At 47.0% G+C, this 22,787-nt stretch overlaps 1 protein-coding gene across 1 annotated transcript in view; it reads left to right on the top strand.

Moving 5' to 3' along the window:
• Positions 1-923: 923 nt before the first annotated feature.
• The window catches only part of SRMS (src-related kinase lacking C-terminal regulatory tyrosine and N-terminal myristylation sites), a 64,864-nt gene continuing 43,000 nt past the window's right edge, over positions 924-22,787 (top strand). Inside the window, exons 1-2 of the mRNA XM_073580874.1 lie at positions 924-1,418; positions 10,850-10,971. Of these exons, the coding sequence (XP_073436975.1) occupies positions 1,018-1,418; positions 10,850-10,971 (523 nt within the window). The 5' untranslated portion in view covers positions 924-1,017. The remainder of the gene's footprint in view (positions 1,419-10,849; positions 10,972-22,787) is intronic.

A 22,787-nucleotide genomic window follows, 5' to 3' on the forward strand; every position in this document is an offset into this window, starting at 1 on the left:
ATTACGTATGTAGCAGTGCTGTGTTTGTCATTTAGCATCAGCAAGTTGCTTTTCCCAAATACATGATCATTACGGATGTAGCAGTGCTGTGTTTGTCATTTAGCGTCAGCAAGTTACTTTTACCAAATACAGTACATGGTCATTACGTATGTAGCAGTGCTGTGTTTGTCATTTAGCGTCAGCATGTTGCTATTCCCAAATACATGATCATTACAGATGTAGCAGTGCTGTGTTTTGTCATTTAGAAACACAGAACCGCTATAGGAGAGAAAAGCGTCAATAGGGTCTTATCCGGTGATGATTTTAAAATTAATTTTAGTTTGCACTCACCTAATATTCCACAATGCAAAAGCATATAGGACTCATCAGAGCCAACAGCTGCTGCAGATCCACAGGTCAAATCATTGACCGATTCAAGGTACCAGATATCCATGTCTCCTTCTATCTGGTGTTTGTCATTTAGCGTCAACAAGATGCTATTCCCAAATACATGATCATTACAGATGTAGCAGTGCTGTGTTTGTCAATTAGTGTCAACAAGATGTTATTCCCAAAAGCATGATGTTTACGGATGTAACAGTGCTGTGTTTGTTATTTAGCATCAACAAGGCGCTATTCCCATATGTATGATCATTACGGATGTAGCAGTGCTACTGCTGAGTTGTCATACAGCACATTTTATTTGTACTCTTACTAGAAACACAATGGCAAACTCAGCTCTGCTACTTCTGCGTACAATAGGTGACATTTCACCCAAGAATGAGGAATCACAGACTTTTGGTATTTTTTCCATTCCCGTCTTTACTCTGGCATTAGCCCCTCTTTTGTGCAAAATTACTGGTCTGACCACATTCCTTCAGATTGATCTTCCTGGTGTAATATGGGAGTTTTACTTTTGTTTATAAAAGGTTCAGGTGATCAGGAAGTGAAGCAGATGAAAAATCGCGCACAGATCAGGAGGGAGCATGCTGGCAGGAGGCTGATCCGCACCTGCGCTGGCACACACCTTACCCAAGCATGGAGGGCTTTTGTAGGAACTATATGAAGTGTATGGTGTGTCTGTGGGATAAAATCTGGACTCCTCCAGCGAGGGCCACATCTGTGCCCACCATAGATCGTCCCATCTCCAGCGTGATGCCAAGCGTGGACATTGTCGTTGTGCTCTACGACTTTGTTGCAAGAGACGACCAAGAACTGACCGTGAAAACTGGGGAGGAACTTTGCATGATCAGAGAAGAGGGGGACTATATCTTGGCCAGGAAACTAAAAGGAACCATGGAGATGGGACTGGTACCAGCAAATTATACATCGGCGTTAAGTTTCACCCCCAGCGCCATCAACAATCAAGTGGCATTCGACTTTCCTGGTCAATCCAACATCTATGACAAAGACTGCTACTTCAGTCTGAGCAATGAGGTGTAAGTATCAAGATGACTACTCAATGTCTGCAAAAAGCTGTTCCATGAGCAGCCGGCACTTGGCTGTTCATCATAGTCTTTCTGGTTCATGAATGTAATGCCAGAGCTGTAGTAAAGACTGACACATGGGGGGGAAGTAAGGGAGAGATTGTAGGGGGAACTGTACAAAGATGGTGACCTCTCTCCCTGCCATCACACTTCTTACTTATTCTCATCTCATTGTAAAATTTAATATAACTGTCCCTGGGGCTTTACCTGAGCGTGGGAAACACCGTCGTGTGAAGAACTGACAGCTGCTACACTCTTCCGTTCACCTCTCTATGTAGTGTTTACAACGTCAGGCAATGTACACACCGACAGCTAACGGCAGTGCAACATAACGGAGTGGGGGGTTGGGATTCAGTGTTGAATTTGCTGTGAAAAAGGGGAAATCTGCAAAAATTAGCAGCATTGGTGCAGTAGGTATTACTACGGTGGTGTGGGGTGTGAACGTAAAGGGTTTGTCAGGTTTAACACAAAAGTCTGCAGACACACTATATGACTGCAGACTTGTGAATCCTCTCAGTGCGCACTGTGAAGGATTTTCTGGTGGTGGCAAAGAGAATAGGTAATCATGTGACCGCAAGTATGCAATATACATACTCCTGGCCACATTCTGACTAGACGTGTGCGGCCTTGCTGAGTGAAACCACTCACATCTAGTCTGAATGTGGCCAGAAGTATGCATATCGCATACGCCCAGTCTCACCACTGGCACCAGTCTCATAGAGAGTCTGCAGAATTTTGTGGAAAACCTGGACCACGTTCACACTATCAGTATTTGGTCAGTATTTTACCTCCGTATTTGTAAGCCAAAACCAGGAGAGGAACAATCAGAGGAAAAGTATAATAGAAACACGTCACCACTTCTGGATTTATCACCTTCTCCTGGTTTTGGCTTACACATACTGAGGTAAAAAACTCACAGAATACTGAATGTGAGCATGAGGCCATAAAGGGATCCTGTCATCAGATTCATGCTGCCCTAACAATGGTCAGCATGAATCAGAGCCTGTCTGTGCAATTATGGCCATGTAGGTTATAATGAAATGCTGCAGTGTTTCTGAAAAAACATGCTTTAAAAAGCCAGGGATCATGTGTCTCAGCTGACTAGTCCAATGCAGTTTCCAGTTACTTCACCCGCCTCGATTCCCTTGACTGTCAGTCGATATAATCAAAGTGGGGTGAATCATTGTGGAACGCATGGGACTGGTCAACCAACACAAAACTATCAGGTACCAAAATTCTGCATATTGAATTCATGTTCCTCCTCCGTCGTCTGCTGGTGTAATAGTCAGTAACCAATTCCTAGTTCAATGGGTTTAGCCAACATTAAGTTATATTACTACCGCTACCTACTACTAATAATAATGATACTACTATTAAGGCGGGGTCACACTTGCGAGTGTGATGCGAGTCTCTCGCATCAATACCTGGCACTGCCACCGGCACTCAGGACTGGAGCGTTCAGCTGCATAGAAATACATGCAGCCGCACACTCCGGTCTCGAGTGCCGGCGGTAGTGCTGGGCATTGATGCGAGAGACACATCCATCACACTCGCAAGTGTGACCCAGGCCTAATAGTAATAATATTAGTAATAGTACCACTGCTACTAATCTATATATAATATATATATTATTCATATATATATATATATGTGAGTGTGTGTATGTCAAGCCCCTCCCACTCCAATGAGCCATGCCCCACCCACTCAACAGAGCCACGCCCACAGTGTAAGAGCCCCTGATCCAGGGACACCCGACAATATTTGTGACACACAGCTTGGCCTCACATACATTGCACACACAGCTCTGCTGCAGGAACCCTCTGATCCCATGTATACAGTGTTACTGTACTTCCCCCAGTGATGTGATTTAAGACCCTGCTCTGTGACACCAGCTGACACTTCCACTCCAGCACCGGCACAGCGATGCGTCTGACTCCTCGACCCAAGCATGACACATGGTCGTGACATCATCACAGGTCCTTTAGCTGCCCAGTAGTGATGGGCAGTCCGGCTCTTTTTGGTGATCCGGCTGTTCACAATATGTGAACGCATATTTATGCTGGCGTAATGATCCAAGACCCCTCCCACCACGGCTGAAACTCCGCACACTTGCTAGTAACCAATTTAATTGATGAGTGGGTGGAGTTACGACTGCTGAACATCGGTATTTTACACCCAGTGATAGCCATTCAGAGAATTTAGTGGCACTCACTGGGATGCTGGCTCCCATTGTTCACAGCAGGGAGCCGGCTGTTTGTACCGGCTCGTTCGAGAACGATCCATCACTACTGCCCAGGATCTTGCATCTACCGAGAGTTCAGGCAGGGAAGAGAGGAAAAAAGCTGCAGCAGGTGGTGGTGCGGGGCGGTGCCATCCTCTCACTCTGTCTGTGCTGTGCGCTGCCGCCAATGTGCTGATTGGGACATAAAGCCCAGAAACTCTCCGGACCTGGGATTGGATCTGTGCACCATCTGCTGGCCTGCCAGGAAGGAGGAAAGAAACTCACCACACAAGCGGAGCCTCCGCTGTCAGTCTGCGCTGGAGAAGAGCAGTGACATGAACACCAGCATCATGTACGCCAGCAGGAACAGGCGCAAACCTGTGCAGAAGGCTTAAATCACACCCTTCCCCGCTACAGGTCCCACAGGCTTAATAGGGGTTAACGGGAACGACCTGAGAGAGGCAGAGGGCCACTTTTGGCATGAAGGGGACGGGGCAAAGCTGGCATGGAGGGGACGGGACAATGCTGGCATGGAGAGGATGGGGCAATGCTGGCATGGAGGGGATGGGGTAGAGCTGGCTGCCGGTGACACTGCCTGCCACTGTGTGTATATAAAAGCTGTGCTGCAGAAAAATGCTGGGTACAAATGGGTCGCCCTCCCAGGGCTGTGGGATACTCGGTACCGGGCCGGTGTCAGCGGGATGTGTCACAGCAGCGGTGACCCGGTCCGTGGCCCTGGGCGCCCAATTAATAGGGGAGATTGAATGGTGAAATGTAGTTAATGGAATAGTTCGTGACGCCACCTGTGGTGTTCGGCAAGTGAGGTGTTGAGCCGACGCTGCGAGCAGATCCTCTGGGGCTGGTGGTGTGTTGCAGCCAAGATGGTGAAGCTCCCCACAGGTGGAGCTGTAGCCCCAGGGCAGTGTATTTGTAGGGGGTAGAAGAGAGGCACAAGCGGTGTAGAAACTGGTACCCAGATGTATCGGTGCTGGGTGTGTTGGCGCAAGAATCAATGGAGGACACCAGGCTTGCAGTTCCAAAGCTTTACTCACAGTCTGTAGTACACATACAGGTGCCCGCCTCCGTGCCGTGTCCTCCGGGTCAGGGACTCAATCAACCTCCAGGCCAGATGGAATGCTCCCTTCCAACGCTCTGCCAACATGTGCCTTTCTGAACGTCTCCTCTTATAGCGCCTTTAAGTGTGAAGTACTCCTAGTACTGAGTTACACTGGAGTGCCTCCAGACAGATGTTCCCAAGAACTCTACTTGTACAGCAGACCACTGTAGCCTGCTTCGGGGACTCCTTACTCCTGAGTCCCGGCTCACTATCAAGGTTGCTGTTGTGCCCCCAAGTCTTAGATGGGAGTAGTGCATTTACAGCCCACTACTCCACCGGTATCTGCTGTAGGACCATTAGTATCCATACAACCTCGGGACCGGGCCCCGGCCTTGCGCTTAGAACTTCTAGGCAGGGTTCTTCCTAACCCACGTCCTCTGTTCCCGTTTACTCCTTCGTTCCTTACTAGTCTTTCCTTATGGAAGATCAGGTTTCGGTTCAATGTCTTTCTCCTTCTTTCCTTTCCCGTGCCAGCAGACCCAGGTCACTTAGATCTGCTGCAGCACCTCCTTCCTCCATCCCTCTCTCAGGGATCTCCTTTCCTCCCTCCTCTCTGAGTGACTCTCTGACTGACTGACTGACCTACTGACTGACTGAAATCCTAAACCTTCCCGCTCTTTTATGTATTCTAACTCCACCCGCCTCCCAGCACGTTTCGTGTTCCAAGCAGGGAGCCACCAAAGGTGCTCTGCTACACTCCAAGCAGGGAGCCGCAATGTGGCTTTGCTGAACTACCGTGTTGTGTGGGATGCAGGTGTTGGAGCGTGGTCAGGAGCCTCCAACTTACCTGGATGGTGGGGCACCACACCTCAGGAGGAGGTGCAGTACCTCTGTGGCGACTGAGCCTCAGGGGCGCCACATAAAAGGAGGAGCGTGAGGTGCAGGAGGAGGCTGTGTAAAAAGAAGAAGCAGGAGGAATAAGGCCCCTTAACTGCCACCGTTATTTCTTATAACTAACCACAGTAAGTTACTCTGGCTCTTCAGCTAGTAGTAATCATAATTCTGACTACAAGTAATAATAGAAGCAATAGAAATTAGTATTAAGGCCCCTTTACATTTAGCGATGCACCAGCGATCCCGACCACGATACAACCCTGTCAGGATCGCTGGTGCATCGCTAAATGGTCGCTAGTGAGCTGCCAAACAGGCAGATCTCACTAGCGATGCAGCAGCGGTCGGCGGTCGCACTTGCCTTTCAGACGCGGCGAGGGTGTCCGTCTTCCACCTGCATGCATGGCTCGCTTGTCGGCGCCAGCAGGAAACCGACGACGAGAAATGGACCAGGCTGATCTCGCGCGATCAGCGATAACCAGCGGGGGAGCCGGTCGGAGGTAAGTATCACATGTAGCGATATCACTAGCAATATCGCTGCTGCGTCACAAAATCTGTGACGCTTTAGCGATATTGCTAGCGATATCACTATGTGTAAATCCCCCTTTAGTTACTAATATTAATAGCATTACTAGTATTACTAGTAATTTAATAGTAGCAATAATATTACTACTAGTAATAGTGATACTGCTACTACAGTAATAATTACAGTAATAATGATAATCATAGTGATAATACTACAAATAGCAATAATTATAGATATTCTACTGCTACTACTGATAATAAGAGTAATGCTACCAATACTTACAGTACTACTGATATTAATAATACAGATGCTACTAATAATACTACTGCTACTCTTATTAATAGTGATGCTACAACTACTAGTATTACTACTAAGGCTGGAGTCACACTACCATATAACACGGACGAGTGCTATGTGAGAAAACATCGCATAGCACTCGGCCCAGAGTTAATCTATGGGGTAGCTCACATCAGCGTTTATTTTCTTGGTTGTATTCAGCGTGCGTGTAAAATCGCAGCATGCTGCAATAGTCACCAAGACCCAGCTCAATCGCAGCCATATAAGTCTATGTGTGATAGTGGCACAACGCACATCACTCGGATATCATCCGAGTGCGGTGCAATATACGCCGACAATGGAGGAGATGGAGAAAATACTTTCTCCACCTCCTCTGCAGCTGTGCTCCGATTCTCTCTGTGCGAGAGGCTCGGAGGACAGTAGTGTAAGCAGGTTTCGGGATGTAGTAACAGACAGAATGCAGAGCAAGAGTTAATAACTTTAACAGGAGAATACTCCACGCAGGGAGGTAAACGTTAAATTAGGGAATAAATGGTTCAATTTGCAAAGGATATGCAGAGTTCATGAACAATGAATCAGGTAAGGGCAGTCAGACTGTGGCTCACGCTGGGAAGTCAATAGTGTGGTGCTTATCCAGAAAGGTCATGTAGGCAACGAGGCAACGGTCGGTCTCCGGTACCCTCCGCTGAGCCCCTAGTCCATAAGCTGATTCAGCGGAGTCAATTAAGGCCGCAGCGCTGTCCGGATCCAATGTAGACTGGCAAGTATCAACTGACAAATCAGGGTGCAAGTGTCAGTCTCGTACCCGGTTTCCCTTATGTGGCACATGCGCTGTACCCACGGACATGGAATGTACGGCACCTTGCTCTCTGGTAGTCACCAGGCACCCTGCACCTCTCTCAAGTCCCCGCAGTTGGTGGCTAGGGTTAACGGACGCAGGCCTGCGCAGCACCGGTGCTCTAATATCAGTAATAATAATACAACCACTCACCCTCTCAACTGCATAAACAATAAAATCATTATAAACCACATACAATAAAACCACATGTGTAATATATGACCAGAATCAAACGACAGCACCAGGCCCGACTGCGGGTCTCCAGACCTAAATTTCTTGAGTTAACCTATGAAGCATTTAGTTCAGGTTAGGAGACTCGCGGTCGGTCCGGGTCGGTCCGAGCCTTGCTGCCAAGAATGGACTGACAAACACAGATGTATGCACCCACCCCCGATCAGTGCAAGTCAATGACAGTTGGCTTTTTCAAAGTGCAAACTGCTTAGCAGATCCTTGAATTTGCACCTTTTATATCTTGCAACTTGTTACCAATGTAAAATTCCATTTTAATGTCCCCATGACAAAACTCCCTGTCTCACATTCTGAGGGTGCAGCTTTGACATAAGCGCTGTTATGTCCACCTATCAGTTTTTCATATAATGTAAGAGTGGTGGACTGTCCTGCTGCGTTCCTACCCCTGAAGACAACAATCGCGCCATCTGTGCAGTGTCATGCGGTTTTACATGTAACATGAATAGTGATGTGTCTCTCGTATATTGTGTTACGGTAATTTACAGCGTATAAGTAATGTAAAGTGTTAATGTGCAATGTGAGTAGTGTGTAGTGCAGGGTAAGCACAGGATTAGACATAGGCTAAGAATAGGACTGTCATGATCCAGGACGGGGTTTCACTTTGGCCCGTCCTGGTCAGACAGGGGGTTAATTGTTTCTGCCTCTCTCTGGCAGAGGGCAGCTATTTAATGCTCACTGGACCTGGGTCCGGTGTCAGTTATACGCCTGCCCTCGGCTGAGTTAAGTGACCTCTTGTATACGTGTGCCTTGTGCCTGATAACTTGTTGCTTGTTTGGTTGTGATCTGGTTCTGTCCCTGTTACGAATTCTGCCTGACCCTCTTGTACTGCACCGTCCTCTCGTGTATGACCCTCTGCTTGTGACTCGACTGCTCTCTGCTCGTCCCTTTTGTGCCGCACCGCCCTCTTGTGTATGACCTTTGGCTTCGTCTGACCTCCCATCTGCTTGTCCCTCCTGTACCTCGTTCGCCCGTATTGTGTATGATCTCTGGTTTGCCCGACTCTGAGTGTTCTTCCATCTTAGCAAGCAGGACGCTAAGCCCCGCCCCCTTGTGGTCACATGACCGTAGGTCCCGTGCCTGCTTGCTAATACTTCAGCGTTCAGGTCCTGTGCGTCTGTACTTTCCAGCTGTTACTGTCCCCGGGACCCCTACAGCACTGGTGAGTCCCTGCTCAGCGAGGGCTGTACGCCGGTGCTGTCAGGATCCTGACAAGGACATAAGATAAGGGTAAAATACAGTTAATGTATAGCACTAGCCCACTGTGGGTGGGGACTAGTGTTGGTAAAAAGGGGGCACTTCCTGGTACTAGGGCAGATAGGGAAGTACAGTAATAATTTCAAGTTCAAGTGCAATGGGCTGCTAGGGCCAACATGTATCAATCATTCAAGGCAGTGGGTGTACTGGAATCCCAAGCGGATGCTCCTGTCACGTCCGGAGCCCAAGGTCAAGCATATGAGCTGCTGGGCACATTGTGTCCTCTGGCGTACAGGGAAGATGGATAGAGACCCGAGTAGACAGAAGGTAATGGATCTCAGGTGCACTCCTTAAGCGCTCAGGAAATTCCTAAAGGTTGACGAAGTCATTGGGCTTAGGGATAGTCCATTAGGAAAGAGTGGTAGAGCTGATTTTTTGTTGTACTAAGAAAGCAAGAAATATGAAGTGTTCTACCCTATCCCATCTGTTACAACCTGATATGGATTTATTTAGTAATGTGTTCAGATTGCATTGTCAAATCTGATGACATGTAGGAAGAGGCCAGGAGTGTAGTCATGGCCGAGGACACCCTTGGCTTGGTGTCCTGGCCTTTTCCCACAGATAATGTATTCTGTACCTGTCTGCATACCTTGTGCTTCAACTGGGACGCCATCAGGGATACCACAGTGGTTCCAGGAGCTCGGTTTTGCACACAGTCGCTGAATAATGGAGGCACAAATGGTGGTCAATGCAGAACTTTCAACTTTACTGTTTCCTTCAGTCAAGGCAGGTACTTTACAAGATTTGCAGCATTCTTCCTATACTTTCCCTACTTCTACTTCCTCCCCGACCTCCCGTACACTCCGGGGTAGTAGCGCCTTAGGCGGTACCGCAGTATCACGTCTGTACATTCTCACCACGTAGGGTAGACGACCTGTCTGTTTTGCCCCAGATCTTGCCTCAGCCCTTGTGATGAACTGCCACATCGTAAACTCCTGCGCCCTGCATGTCTCTTGGTCCGGCTATTCCAGGTGTAGCCTGCTATTCAGATGCAGCACATTCTGTCTTTCTTGCTGCCCTGTACCCGGCTGCCTTTCCTGAGCTTCTCTTACTTCTTTTCAACGTTTCGTAGCTGCTTTGCAGTCTTGGACTTAGAGCCCTTGTGGACACTTCGGGCATGCTCGCCCTTCTCTCCCACTTCCTACACTCATCACTATCTTATTCCACAGCAGCTCCTCCTATGTGATTAACCCTAAGCTAACTCTATCCACTAACTGTAACTTGTGTGTGCTAGGATGCCCCCCATCTAGTGGCCATCCTAAACACTGCACTCTCCCTATCTAACACAGAAATATATATATGTACATCACACTTTACACATTGGTAATACACATATACGTGTAGCAATACCGACAGTCGCATAAGCAATTTACAATACAGGGGAAACACAGAAGAATATGTACAATGTGCGAGGTATCGGAAAGACGGGCACACGCAACACAGCCCATCGCACTACAGACACATCCACTTTATTCACAACCAAACAGGGTCATACTATCCAACCTGGCACGCGCTGTAACCAATGTGCAACTCAACGCATTTTTATGGGAAGACGTTTAAAGAAGTGGAGTTGCTGCCCACATCCTCTTGAAGAGACATGTGTTGTGAATATAATGCATTTCACTGTTATAAATGTGATTTTATCTGTTTGGTCATTTGCTTGCACTTAGTTGGGGATTAGATAAAGTTAACAGTTGGGACTAGCCCAGAATGGAAGGGGCTATGTGGGAAAACAGAAGAAGACTTCCTGATAGTGGGTGAGTAAGAGCCCTGTGTTCAGCAGTTGGCAGGCTGACACGTTATAGTGTGTTGTGTGTGAAGAGGGAAGACCACAGGACATCAGATAATATGTCCTAAGGACCAAGGAAATGTGAAGAGCTATCTGCCACATGATAAATGCACAGATATTTAATTGTATCTTACTCTAACTCAAAATTACGACCCAGCAGCAAAATCATATTGTGGCAACTTCCTCTTATTGTGCTATAAATCGCAGACAGGTGAATTATTCACTAATCCTCATTCTCTCCCAACTTCTCTTTTCTCACAGCTGGTACATAGAAGTTTCCAGTAGACAAGAAGCAGAAAGATTGCTTCTGTGCCCACCTAATGCCCACGGCTCCTACCTGGTCCGACCCAGTGATACTAATCCTGGACTCTTCTCGTTATCAGGTAAATGTATGAATAAGAGCTTAGAGGAGCGATATCTTCTGAGAGCAGATGGGTTTAGGCCGCACTTAAGGCCCCTTTACATTTAGCGATGCACCAGCGATCCCGACAACGATATGACCCGGTCAGGATCGCTGGTGCATCGCTAAATGGTCGCTAGTGAGCTGCCAAACAGGCAGATCTCACAGCGATGAAGCAGCGATACAGCGGTCGTTACTTACCATTCAGACGCGGCGATCCTGACGTCCTCCTGTCCGCGTCCACGCGTCGCTTGTCGGCGCCAGCAGGAAGCGCCCAACGAGAAATGGAGCTGCGCGATCAACGACAGACAGCGGGGGAGCCGGTCGGAGGTAAGTATCACACATAGCGATATCGCTAGCGATATTGCTGCTGCATCTGGGTCGAACTCGCACACCCAGGGCAGTGGGGTACCCGTTACCGGGCCGGTGTGAAGGTGGGAATGTGTCACAGCAGCGCTGCATGCAGATCCGCTGGGACAGATGGTGTGGTGCAGCAAAGATGGTGTATCTCCCCACAGGTGGAGCTGTAGTCCCAGGGCAGTATAGGTGCAATGGATGAGGAGAGGCGCAGAATGGTACCCAGGTGTAGTGGTGCGGGAATAACTGGAGGACACCCGAGTATGCGGTTCCAAAGCTTTATTCACTGTTTGCAGTTCACTCAACTGCCTGCCTCCGCACTGTGTTCTTCAGGTCAGGGCTCCAGCCAACCTCCAGGCAGGATAGGATTCTCCCTTCCACACTCCGCCAAAATGTACCTTACTGAACGACTCCTCCAATGTGCCTTTAGGTGCGAAGCACTCCAGTACTTAGTTACTCTGGAATGCCTCTCTCTAGGTGTTCCTAGTCTTTACTTGTATGACAGACAGCTGTAGCCTGCTTCGGGGACTCCTCACTGCGTCCCGGCTCTCTATTCAGTTGCTGTTGTGTCCCAAGTCTATGATGGGAGCAAGGCGTTAGCGGCTCACTACTCCTCCGGTGTCTGTTGCCGGACATAAAGATCCAATCAACCTCGGGGAGCGGGCCTCGGCCTTTGCGCTCTCTGGACTGGAAGGGTGCTCTATCTTTCTTCAACCAGCTTCCCACCGTCCTTCTATTCTCCTTCGTTCCGATCTGTTCTATCTCTCTTATGGAAGGTTAGGTTATCAATCTTATCAGTCTCTTTCTCTGGTCTTTCTCGTGCCAGCAGCCCAGATCACTGGGACCTGCTGCAGCACGTCCTTCAGACACCCATCTTCTCTCTTCTCTCTCCAACTAACCAACTACTCCCTAACTCTCACTCTTCCCACTCTTTTATATCATCTCACTCCACCCGCCTCCCAGCACATCTCGTGTTACGAAGCAGGGTTCCACGAGGGGTGCTCTGCTAACCCCCAGCATGAAGCTGTTAGGTGGCCCCACTGAACTATCCTGTGTGTGGAATGCAGGTGTGGAGCGTGGTCAGGAGTTCCCACCTTACCTGGATGGTGGGGCACTACACCTTAGGAGAAGGTGTAGTACCTCTGTGGCGACTGAAGCCTCAGGGGCGCCACACGTCACCAAATCGGTGATGCTTTAGCAATATTGCTAGCGATATCGCTATGTGTAAAACCCCCTTTAGATGTCTGTTTTTCACATCTATGAGAGTCCACAGAAAAAAAAATGGAAACGTCACTTTGTGATACAAATAATGGATCACACTTACCAATACAAGGCAATGGATCAATGAAAAAAAAATGTGTAGCACATGGATGTCATCCGTGTGCTGTCTGGAAGAAGACAACTACCATTTTAAGATGTATTTTAACCCATTTCTGACATGTGACGTACTATCCCATCCACATGACCCGGTCCCGTGGACGGGATAGTACGTCACCGTGATCAGCAGGCGAGAAAGCCTCCTGCAGTGCCTGTCAGATCGCTGATCTGACACAGTGCACTGCAAAGTGTCAGATCAGCGATCTGACACTTTTTAGTAATGTCTCCCCCGGGGACAATATAATAAAGTAAAAAAAAAAAAAAAACAAGTGTAAAAATAAATTTTAAAAGATTCCTAAATTAAAAAAAATAAAAAATTCCCTAATAAATTCTTTTTTTTGTAAATAAAAAAACAATAAAAGTACACATATTTAGTATTGCCGCATCCGTAACAACCCGCCCTATAAAACTGTCCCACTAGTTAACCCCTTTAGTGAACCCCTTCAAAAAATATATATATATCATCATACCGCCGAACAAAAATAGGAATAACATGCAATCAAAAAGACGGATATAAATAAACATGGTACCACTGAAAACGTCATCTTGTCCCGCAAAAAATGAGTCACCATACAGCGTCATCAGCGAAAAAATAAAAAAGTTATAGCTTGCAGAATAAAGTGATGCAAAAATAATTACTTTTTATATAAAATTGTTTTTATTGTATAAAAGCGCCAAAACACAAAAAAATACATAAATGAGGTATCACTGTAATCGTACTGACCCGAAGAATAAAACCGCTTTACCAATTTTACCACACGCGGAACGGCGTAAATGCCCCCCTCAAAAGAAATTCATGAAATGTTGGTTTTTGTTCATTCTGCGTCCCAAAAATCGGAATAAAAAGCGATCAAAAAATGTCACGTGCATGAAAATGGTACCAATAAAAACGTCAACTTGTCCCGCAAAAAATAAGACCTCACATAACTCATAAAGTCAAAATTCGGAAAAATTATAGCTCTCAATATGTGGTGATGCAAAAACTATTTTTACAATAAAAAGCGTATTTTAGCGTGTGACAGCTGCCAAACATAAAAACCCGCCATAAATAGTAAATCAAACCCACTTTATCACTCCCTTAGTTAGAGAAAAATAATAAAATTAAAAAGTCGTAGTTACTCACCGGTTAACGGTATTTTTCGGAGTCCATGACAGCACCACCTGAGAGAGGGGATCCGCCCTTTAGGAACAGGAAACCTACAGATACAAAAAGGCAGCACCTCTCCCATGCATCAGTTGGATTACAGAGCACAAGAGGACCACAATGGTTAATAGCATAATTTAGCTACAATACTTTACACGACTATTTAAATTACCCGTGTACCTACAGTATAAGGAGAAGAAGTGCACACCCAAAATTTTAAACTAAAGGGAGGGAATATACGGGTGCTGTCATGGACTCCGAAAAATACCGTTAACCGGTGAGTAACTACGACTTTATTCGGTCGTCCATGACAGCACCACCTGAGAGAATTACAGAGAGTAATAACTATTTAGGGAGGGACTACAGCCTGCAGAACCCTTAAACCAAAAGAGAGGTCTGTGGAAGCACCCAAGTCTAGCCTATAATGACTATAAAAGGTGCTCGGAGAGGACCAAGTAGCCGCCTTACATATCTGGTCGATGGAGACTTCTGATCTCTCGGCCCACGAGGTCGACATGGCTCTGGTGGAATGCGCCCTCAGCTTCCCGGGTGGCGACCTGCCTTTTGAGGTGTATGCTATTGAAATCGCCTCTCTAATCCACCTGGCTAGTGTGCTTTTTGACACTCTACAACCTTTCCTAGGGCCTTGATGGGAGACAAACAGGGCATTATCTTTCTTCCAGGGATCGGTAACTGCCAGATATTCTATGAGGCATCTCCTAACATCTAGGATGTGTAGTTTCTCTTCCTTCTCATTAGCTGGATTAGGGAGGAAGGATGGAAGGACTATTTCCTGTGTCCTGTGAAAGCTATAAACTACCTTAGGTAGGTACGCCGGATCAGGCCTGAGTGTTACCCTATCGTCCTTAACCTGTATATAAGGAGGACGCCTAGATAATGCCTGGATGTCGCTTACCCTACGAGCTGAGGTTAGAGCTACCAGGAAGGCTACTTTAAGGGACAGGTTTTTTATGGAAGCTGATGAAATAGGTTTGAATGGAGCCTCTGTCATAGCCGTGAGGACTAGGTTTAAGTCCCACGGCATGAACCTATCTTTCACTATTGGCCTGGATCTACCTGCTGCTTTAATGAATCTACTGATCCAGTAATTACCCGCGATGTTGCAGCTAAAGAGGGCCCCCAAGGCTGATACCTGTACTTTAAGGGTACTACTGGAAAGCCCCATATCCAGACCTTTCTGAAGAAACTCTAAGATCTGGTTTATAGGTGCTGAACCCCCAGCGACTATTCCGGAGTTCTGAAGGAATCTCTTCCAAATCCTGACAGATTTTGGTAGCGAAGATTTTTCTACTTTTAAGTAGAGTGTTAATCAGGTCTGGGGAGAAGCCTTTTTCTCTTAGCAATGTCCGTTCAAACTCCACGCCGTCAGATGTAGGCCAGCCACCTGAGGATGGAAGACTGGGCCCTGGGATAGGAGATCCGGGATGTCCGGAAGGACCCAAGGCTCGAACACCGACATGGTCCTGAGGCATGAGAACCATGCCCTCCTGGGCCAAAATGGAGAGATAACTATAACCCTCGCTCTCTCCCTCCTGATTTTTCTCATCACCAGGGGTAGTAGTGATAGGGGAGGGAAGGCGTATGCTAGCCTGAAGTCCCACTTTATCAGAAAGGCATCTACCGCCAGGGATTTAGGGAGCAGAACTGCCTTAATTTTCTGTTTTCCATGGTAGCGAAGAGATCTATCTCTGGTTGTCCCCATTTTTGTACAATCAGATCGAAGATGGAAGTTTTTAGGGACCATTCTCCTTGTCTTAGTAGATTGCGGCTTAAGAAATCTGCTGTGATATTTTCTTTCCCTTTTATATGTAGCGCTGTTAAAGATAGAAAATGCTGCTCTGCTAGCTGGAACAACCGTTCTGCCACATTCATCAGGGGTTTGGAACGAGCACCGCCTTGGTGGTTGATATAAGCCACGGTGACCTGATTGTCGGAGAACACTCGCACATGATGGCCCTGTAGATACACAAGTAGTCTCTTAGCTGCCTGTTCTACTACTGTCAACTCTTTCAGGTTAGATGACATCTCTATCTGATGATGCTCCCATAGGCCCTGGACCAGAATCTCACCCATATGAGCCCCCCAACCGGAAGGGCTAGCATCCGTGGTGATTATGCGGGATATGTCATACTCCCAGGGAACCCCTCTGGATAAATTAACCTTATCTAGCCACCACTCTAGGGACTCCCTTGTGTACCGGGACAAGGTTAGCTGGCCCTCTAAGTAACCTCCGAGCATTCTTTGATGTACTAAAACTTCGCCCTGTAGTGCTCTTGAATGGAATTGGGCCCACTGGACAGTCGGGATACAGGATGAAAGAGAACCCAGAAGGGACATGGCTCTCCTGAGGGACATGGTAGGGTTATTGGAAGCGTTCAGGACCTGATAGTGTAGGCAAACAAGCATCTCCGGAGGCAGACGGCATTCCTGTTTCTCAGAATCTAGGATCAAGCCCAAGAATTGTTGGACTCTCACCGGTTGTAACCGAGATTTTTTAATGTTAAGCAGCCAACCTAACCACTCTAAGGCAGACATTGCCCTTTGTAGCTGTTCCATACAATGTTTCACCGTTTTCCCTACAATCAGGAAGTCATCTAAGTAGGGAACTACTAGAATGTCTGATTCACGTAGATGGGCCATAACCTCCGCTACCACTTTAGTAAATACTTGGGGAGCGACTGCCACCCCAAAGGGGAGGGCCGCATATTGGAAATTCTGAACTGACCCATCTAACTGAACCGCTACTCTGAGGAAGCGCTGATGAGCTGCATGAATGGGTATATGGTAGTCCCATGTTCCCTTTAGAAAGGAATCCGCTTTTTTATCCAGCGGGTCTTTTAAGGAGGCCATGTCATCGAATGGTATGGAGGATTTTTTGGAGGCTTTGGCTACTGCCGCGTCCAGCTTAGGGGCCTTATCCCATCTGTTTAGCACTGGATCATCGAACGGGTACCTCCGCTTGAAGGCAGGTGGCAAGGAGCCCCTTTTTTCAGGTCTTTTCCATTCCCTATCTATCAGGCTCTGGACTTTGTCATTTAATGGAAAGGCCCTGCGCTTTCTGGGATCTAGACCCCCGAACATCACGTCCTGTGCGGAAAGTTCTGGTTTCGCGTCTGCTACCCCCATGGTGGACCTTATTGCTTTATCCAGCCTATCCATTTGATCTAAGGGGAAGCAGAATCAGCTTGAGTCTTCCTCTGAAGAAGACGAAGTGGAGGCCGGGGAATCTGAGGAGTCATCGATCCTAGGGGCAGCCGAGGACTCCGAACCTGAGAGACTAAATTCTCTTCCTTTAGAAGAATCCCTTTTAGATAGGGCCTTCTGTTGTGAGTTCATTTTCCCCTTCGTCACTGAGGTCTGGTGAACTCCCTATTCTGGTAAAGGAAGGTAATGAGCCTGATTATCAGGCACCTGAGGCTAATGATGATGACTGGCTGAGTGGAGTCACGGACTGGATATAAGGCTGCCGACGCCCTTCTGCCCTGCGGGTGAATTCTCTGTGGACTTCTAGGAGACCAGTCTGATTCCTGCTCCTCTAAAGCTAAGTTTTCTGCTTTGCCTTTTAGCATTTGTGTTTTGTTTTTGTTTGCCTTGCTTTTCTGGATTCTGCCATTCCCTGCTGGGGTGAGCTGAATCTCCTTTTGCCGGTTGCTCTGTCTTCAGAATATTCCTGAGTACTGACATAGTCATTTTGAAGCCTAGCGTCTTCAGGGCCTTTTTCACTGTCAGTCTGTTGGCTCTTATTTTCATAGGGTTTTTCACGGATTGCAGACAGCAGCCTTCCTGTCCTTTCCTATCTAGTTAGCTTGGGCCCCGTCTTTGCTCAGTCTATCTTTCTGTCTGTGTTAGTGTTCTTTCTTCTTGCTTCACCGTCATTATATGTTGGGGGCTGCCTTTTGCTTTGGGGTCTGCTCTGGGGCAGTTTAGATTTCCCTTTCTGTCTTTAGGCTATATAGTCCTCTGGCTGTGATCGAGGGGTCTAGGGCATCGTAGGAACCCCCCACGGCTACTGCTAGTTGTGTTGATAGGTTCAGGGGTCTGCAATCCGATAGCTGCCAACTTCTCTGGTTTTCTGGACTTAGCTAGCATTTCTGTTTTTGCCTCTAACGGTGACTCAATCATAACAGAATCACCCGCCATACCGCAGATCCTAGGGTACTCAATAGCAGGAAAGAATTGTGTTTAAAAAAAAAAAAAAAGTGTGTATATTCTTTCCTCTATATCTCTGAGGCCGTAGGGGGAATTTTTTTTTCTCTCGATGGAGATAAAGCAATTGTCTGATCGTGTGGAGCAGCTCGCTGCAGAAGTGCGGGGAATTTCCGCCTACCTTGCTCGTTCGCATGCTGTTGAACCAAAGATCCCTACATCTGATGTATTTTTTGGGGATCGATCTAAATTTTTGAGTTTCAAAAATAATTGTAAATTATTTTTTGCCTTGAAGCCTAACTCGTCAGGGAGCTCCGCGCAGCAGGTTAAAATTGTCATCTCTTTGCTGCGTGGCGATCCCCAGGATTGGGCGTTTTCTTTGAAACCAGATGATCCTATTCTGACTAATGTGAACGCATTCTTTCAAGCCTTGGGGTTGTTGTATGACGAACCTAATGCTATTGATCAGGCTGAAAAGACCCTGTTGGCATTGAACCAGGGTCGAGATTCTGCAGAGTTGTACTGTCAAAAGTTCCGAAAGTGGGCGGTCCTTACTACCTGGAATGATAATGCCTTGGCTGCTCTCTTTCGGAAGGGTTTGTCAGAAGCCGTAAAAGATACTATGGTGGGATTTCCTGTTCCCTCTGGTCTGGACGATTCTATGTCATTAGCCATTCAGGTTGATCGGCGTTTACGTGAACGCAGGATTGCACGAGAGGTGTTGCCACCGGTTGAACAGACGTCTGAACCTATGCAATGTGATAGAGTTTTGTCTAGGGCGCAACGTCAGGAGTTCAGAAGGCGTAATAAGCTGTGTTTTTTCTGTGGAGATGCCTCGCATATTATTTCTGTTTGTCCTAAACGAGAGAAACGCTTTGCACACACGTTTTCTGTTGGTGGTGTTCAACCTAAGTTTCTTCTGGCTATTACTCTGATCTGCTCCCTGTCCACATTTTCCGCCAAGGCTTTTGTGGATTCAGGAGCAGCTAAACGTTGTGGATTTCCGATGACACCTCTGCAGACGCCTATCCCTTTGATGGGGAATTGATGCTACTCCTTTGGCGAAAAATAAACCTCAGTTTTGGACCCAGGTGGTCATGCGGGTCGCCCCAGACCATCAAAAAAATTGCAGATTTTTGGTGTTGCATGGTCTGCATGATGCCGTTGTTCTGGGGTTTCCCTGGTTGCAAATTCATAATCCAGTTTTGGATTGGAAATCTGTGTCTGTGGTGAGTTGGGGTTGTCGGTGTGCCTTTAGTGAGGCTCCGGTTTTTTCCACCTCTCCTCAGTCGCATGATGTTCCTGACTATTTGGCGGACTTTTATGATGTATTTAGTGAGAATGAGTCTGCATCTTTGCCTCCTCATAGGAGTTATGACTGTGCAATTGAACTGAGCCCGGGGTGTAAATTTCCCAAGGGTTGGCTCTTCAATTTATCTGTACCCGAGCACGAGGCTATGTGATCCTATATTAAGGAGGTGTTGGAGAAGGGTCATATTAGACCATCCTCTTCACCCTTAGGTGCCGGGGTTTTTTTTGTGGCCAAAAAGGATGGTTCTTTAAGGCCTTGTATTGATTATCGTGCCCTCAACAAAATTACTATTAAATATCAGTAACCGTTACCCCTGATTTCGGATCTCTTCTCTAGAGTTAGAGGTGCTTGCTGGTTTACAAAGCTTGACCTCAGGGGGGCGTATAATCTTATCCGCATTAAGCATGGGGATGAATGGAAGACGGCGTTTAATACTCCAGAGGGACATTTTGAGTACCTGGTGATGCCTTTTGGGCTCACTAATGCCCCTTCTGTCTTCCAGTGCTTCATGAACGATATTTTCCGAGACTTTGTCGATAAATTTTTGATTATCTATCTGGATGATATTTTGATCTTCTCCAAGGATTGGGATTCTCATGTGGAACATATTCGGACTGTGTTCCGGATCTTGAGGGAGAATTCCCTGTATGTCAAAGGATCGAAATGCCTTTTTGGAGTACAGAGGATTTCATTTTTGGGATTTATTTTGTCTCCGTCAACTATTGAAATGGACCCGGCCAAGGTACAGGCCATTTATGATTGGGTTCAGCCCACTTCTTTGAAGGCCCTCCAGAAGTTTTTGGGTTTTGCTAATTTTTATCGGAAATTTATAGCAAAATTTTCTAGTATTGCCAAGCCATTGACTGATCTGACTAAGAAGGGTGCTGATGTGTTGAATTGGTCTCCGGAGGCTGTTGCTTCCTTTCAGGAGCTGAAGCGAAGATTTACCTCCGCCCCGGTTTTGTTGCAACCTGATGTCTCACTCCCGTTCCAGGTAGAGGTGGATGATTCTGAGATTGGTGCAGGAGCTGTTTTGTCCCAAAAGGATCCTGTAACATCTAAAATGAATCCCTGTGCTTTCTTTTCCCGAAAGTTCTCTCCATCTGAACGTAACTATGATGTGGGGAATCGGGAAATGTTGGCCATGAAATGGGCATTTGAGGAGTGGAGACATTGGTTGGAGGGAGCTAAACATCAAGTTGTGGTCCTCACTGACCACAAGAATTTGATTTACCTAGAGTTGGCTAAACGCTTGAACCCTAGACAGGCAAGGTGGGCCTTGTTTTTTACACGTTTTGATTTTGTGGTCTCTTTTCTTCCTGGAACAAAGAATGTCAAGGCAGACGCCCTCTCTAGGAGCTTCTTTGCTGATTCTCCTGTGGTGACCAAGCCTGCTACCATCTTAGGCGAAGGGGTAGTTCTTTCTGCCATCTCGCCCGATTTGAGACTTGCTCTGCAAGAGTTCCAGGAGGACAAACCTGAGCGTTGTCCCAGTGGAAAGTTGTATGTTCCTGACCAGTGGAAGAAGAGAGTGATGTCTGAAGTTCATTGCTCTGCATTGGCTGGTCATCCAGGTATTTTTGGTACTAGAGATCTGGTGAGTCGCTCTTTTTGGTGGCCCACCTTGTCTCGTGATGTCAGGAATTTTGTGCAGTCCTGTGGGACTTGCTCCCGGTCTAAATCTTGTTCTCGCTCTAGTGGGTTGTTGATGCCTTTGCTGGTCCCCAGGAGGCCATGGACCCATATTTCAATGGATTTCATCTCTGATATGCCGGTCTCTCAAAGAATGACTGTTATTTGGGTGATTTGTGATAGGTTCTCTAAGATGGTTCATCTTGTACCACTCCCTAAGTTGCCGTCTTCCTCTGAGTTGGTGCCCCTGTTTTTGCAACAGGTGGTTCGCTTGTACGGTATTCCTGAGAACATTGTATCTGACAGAGGAGTTCAGTTTGTGTCTAGATTTTGGAGGACTTTCTGTTCCAAGCTGGGAATTCAGTTGTCCTTCTCCTCTGCTTTTCACCCTCAGACCAATGGGCAGACAGAGAGAACAAACCAGACCTTGGAGTCGTATTTGAGATGTTTTATTTCCGCTGATCAGGATGATTGGGTTTCATTTTTGCCCTTGGCCGAATTTGCTTTAAATAATAGAGCTAGTTCTGCCACTTTGATGTCACCTTTTTTTTGTAACTTTGGGTTTCATCCTCGATTTTCTTCAGGGCAGGTGAAGCCTTCTGCCTGCCCAGTTGTTGACACTGTGGTGGAGAGAATGCACCAGATCTGGGACCAAGTGGTGGATAAGTTATCTCTCTCCCAGGAAAAGGCCCAGCGGTTTTCCAATCGACATAGGACCATTGGTCCCCAGTTTAAGATTGGTGATATGGTGTGGTTATCATCAAAAAATATTGCTATGAAGGTGGCTTCTCCTAAGTTTAAGCCTAGATTTATTGGACCTTACAAGATTTTGGAGATTATTAATCCGGTCTCTTTTCGTTTGGCTCTTCCTGTCACATTTAAAATCCATAATGTGTTCCATAATTCCTTGTTGAAGAGGTTTGTTGAACCAGTTGTACCTGGGGTGGCACCTCCGGACCCTGTATTGGTTGAAGGTAACATGGAATATGAGGTAGAGAAAATACTGGATTCCCGTCTGGCTAGACGGAGACTCCAGTATTTGGTTAAGTGGAAGGGTTATGGTCAGGAGGATAATTCCTGGTTATCTGCCTCTGATATTCATGCCAAAAGATTGGTGCGTGCCTTTCATCGGGCTCACCGTGATCGCCCTGGCGGCGTGGTTGAGGGTTCGGTGACCCCTCCTCAAGGGGGAGGTACTGTTGTGAGTTCATTTTCCCCTTCGTCACTGAGGTCTGGTGAACTCCCTATTCTGGTAAAGGAAGGCAATGAGCCTGATTATCAGGCACCTGAGGCTAATGATGATGACTGGCTGAGTGGAGTCACGGACTGGATATAAGGCTGCCGACGCCCTTCTGCCCTGCGGGTGAATTCTCTGTGGACTTCTAGGAGACCAGTCTGATTCCTGCTCCTCTAAAGCTAAGTTTTCTGCTTTGCCTTTTAGCATTTGTGTTTTGTTTTTGTTTGCCTTGCTTCTCTGGATTCTGCCATTCCCTGCTGGGGTGAGCTGAATCTCCTTTTGCCGGTTGCTCTGTCTTCAGAATATTCCTGAGTACTGACATAGTCTTTTTGAAGCCTAGCGTCTTCAGGGCCTTTTTGACTGTCAGTCTGTTGGCTCTTATTTTCATAGGGTTTTTCACGGATTGCAGACAGCAGCCTTCCTGTCCTTTCCTATCTAGTTAGCTTGGGCCCCGTCTTTGCTCAGTCTATCTTTCTGTCTGTGTTAGTGTTCTTTCTTCTTGCTTCACCGTCATTATATTTTGGGGGCTGCCTTTTGCTTTGGGGTCTGCTCTGGGGCAGTTTAGATTTCCCT

Source organism: Dendrobates tinctorius, unplaced genomic scaffold (genome assembly GCF_039654945.1).
Source record: "Dendrobates tinctorius isolate UK_male_01 unplaced genomic scaffold, ASM3965494v1 ptg000065l, whole genome shotgun sequence".
NCBI classification, from domain to species: domain Eukaryota; kingdom Metazoa; phylum Chordata; class Amphibia; order Anura; family Dendrobatidae; genus Dendrobates; species Dendrobates tinctorius.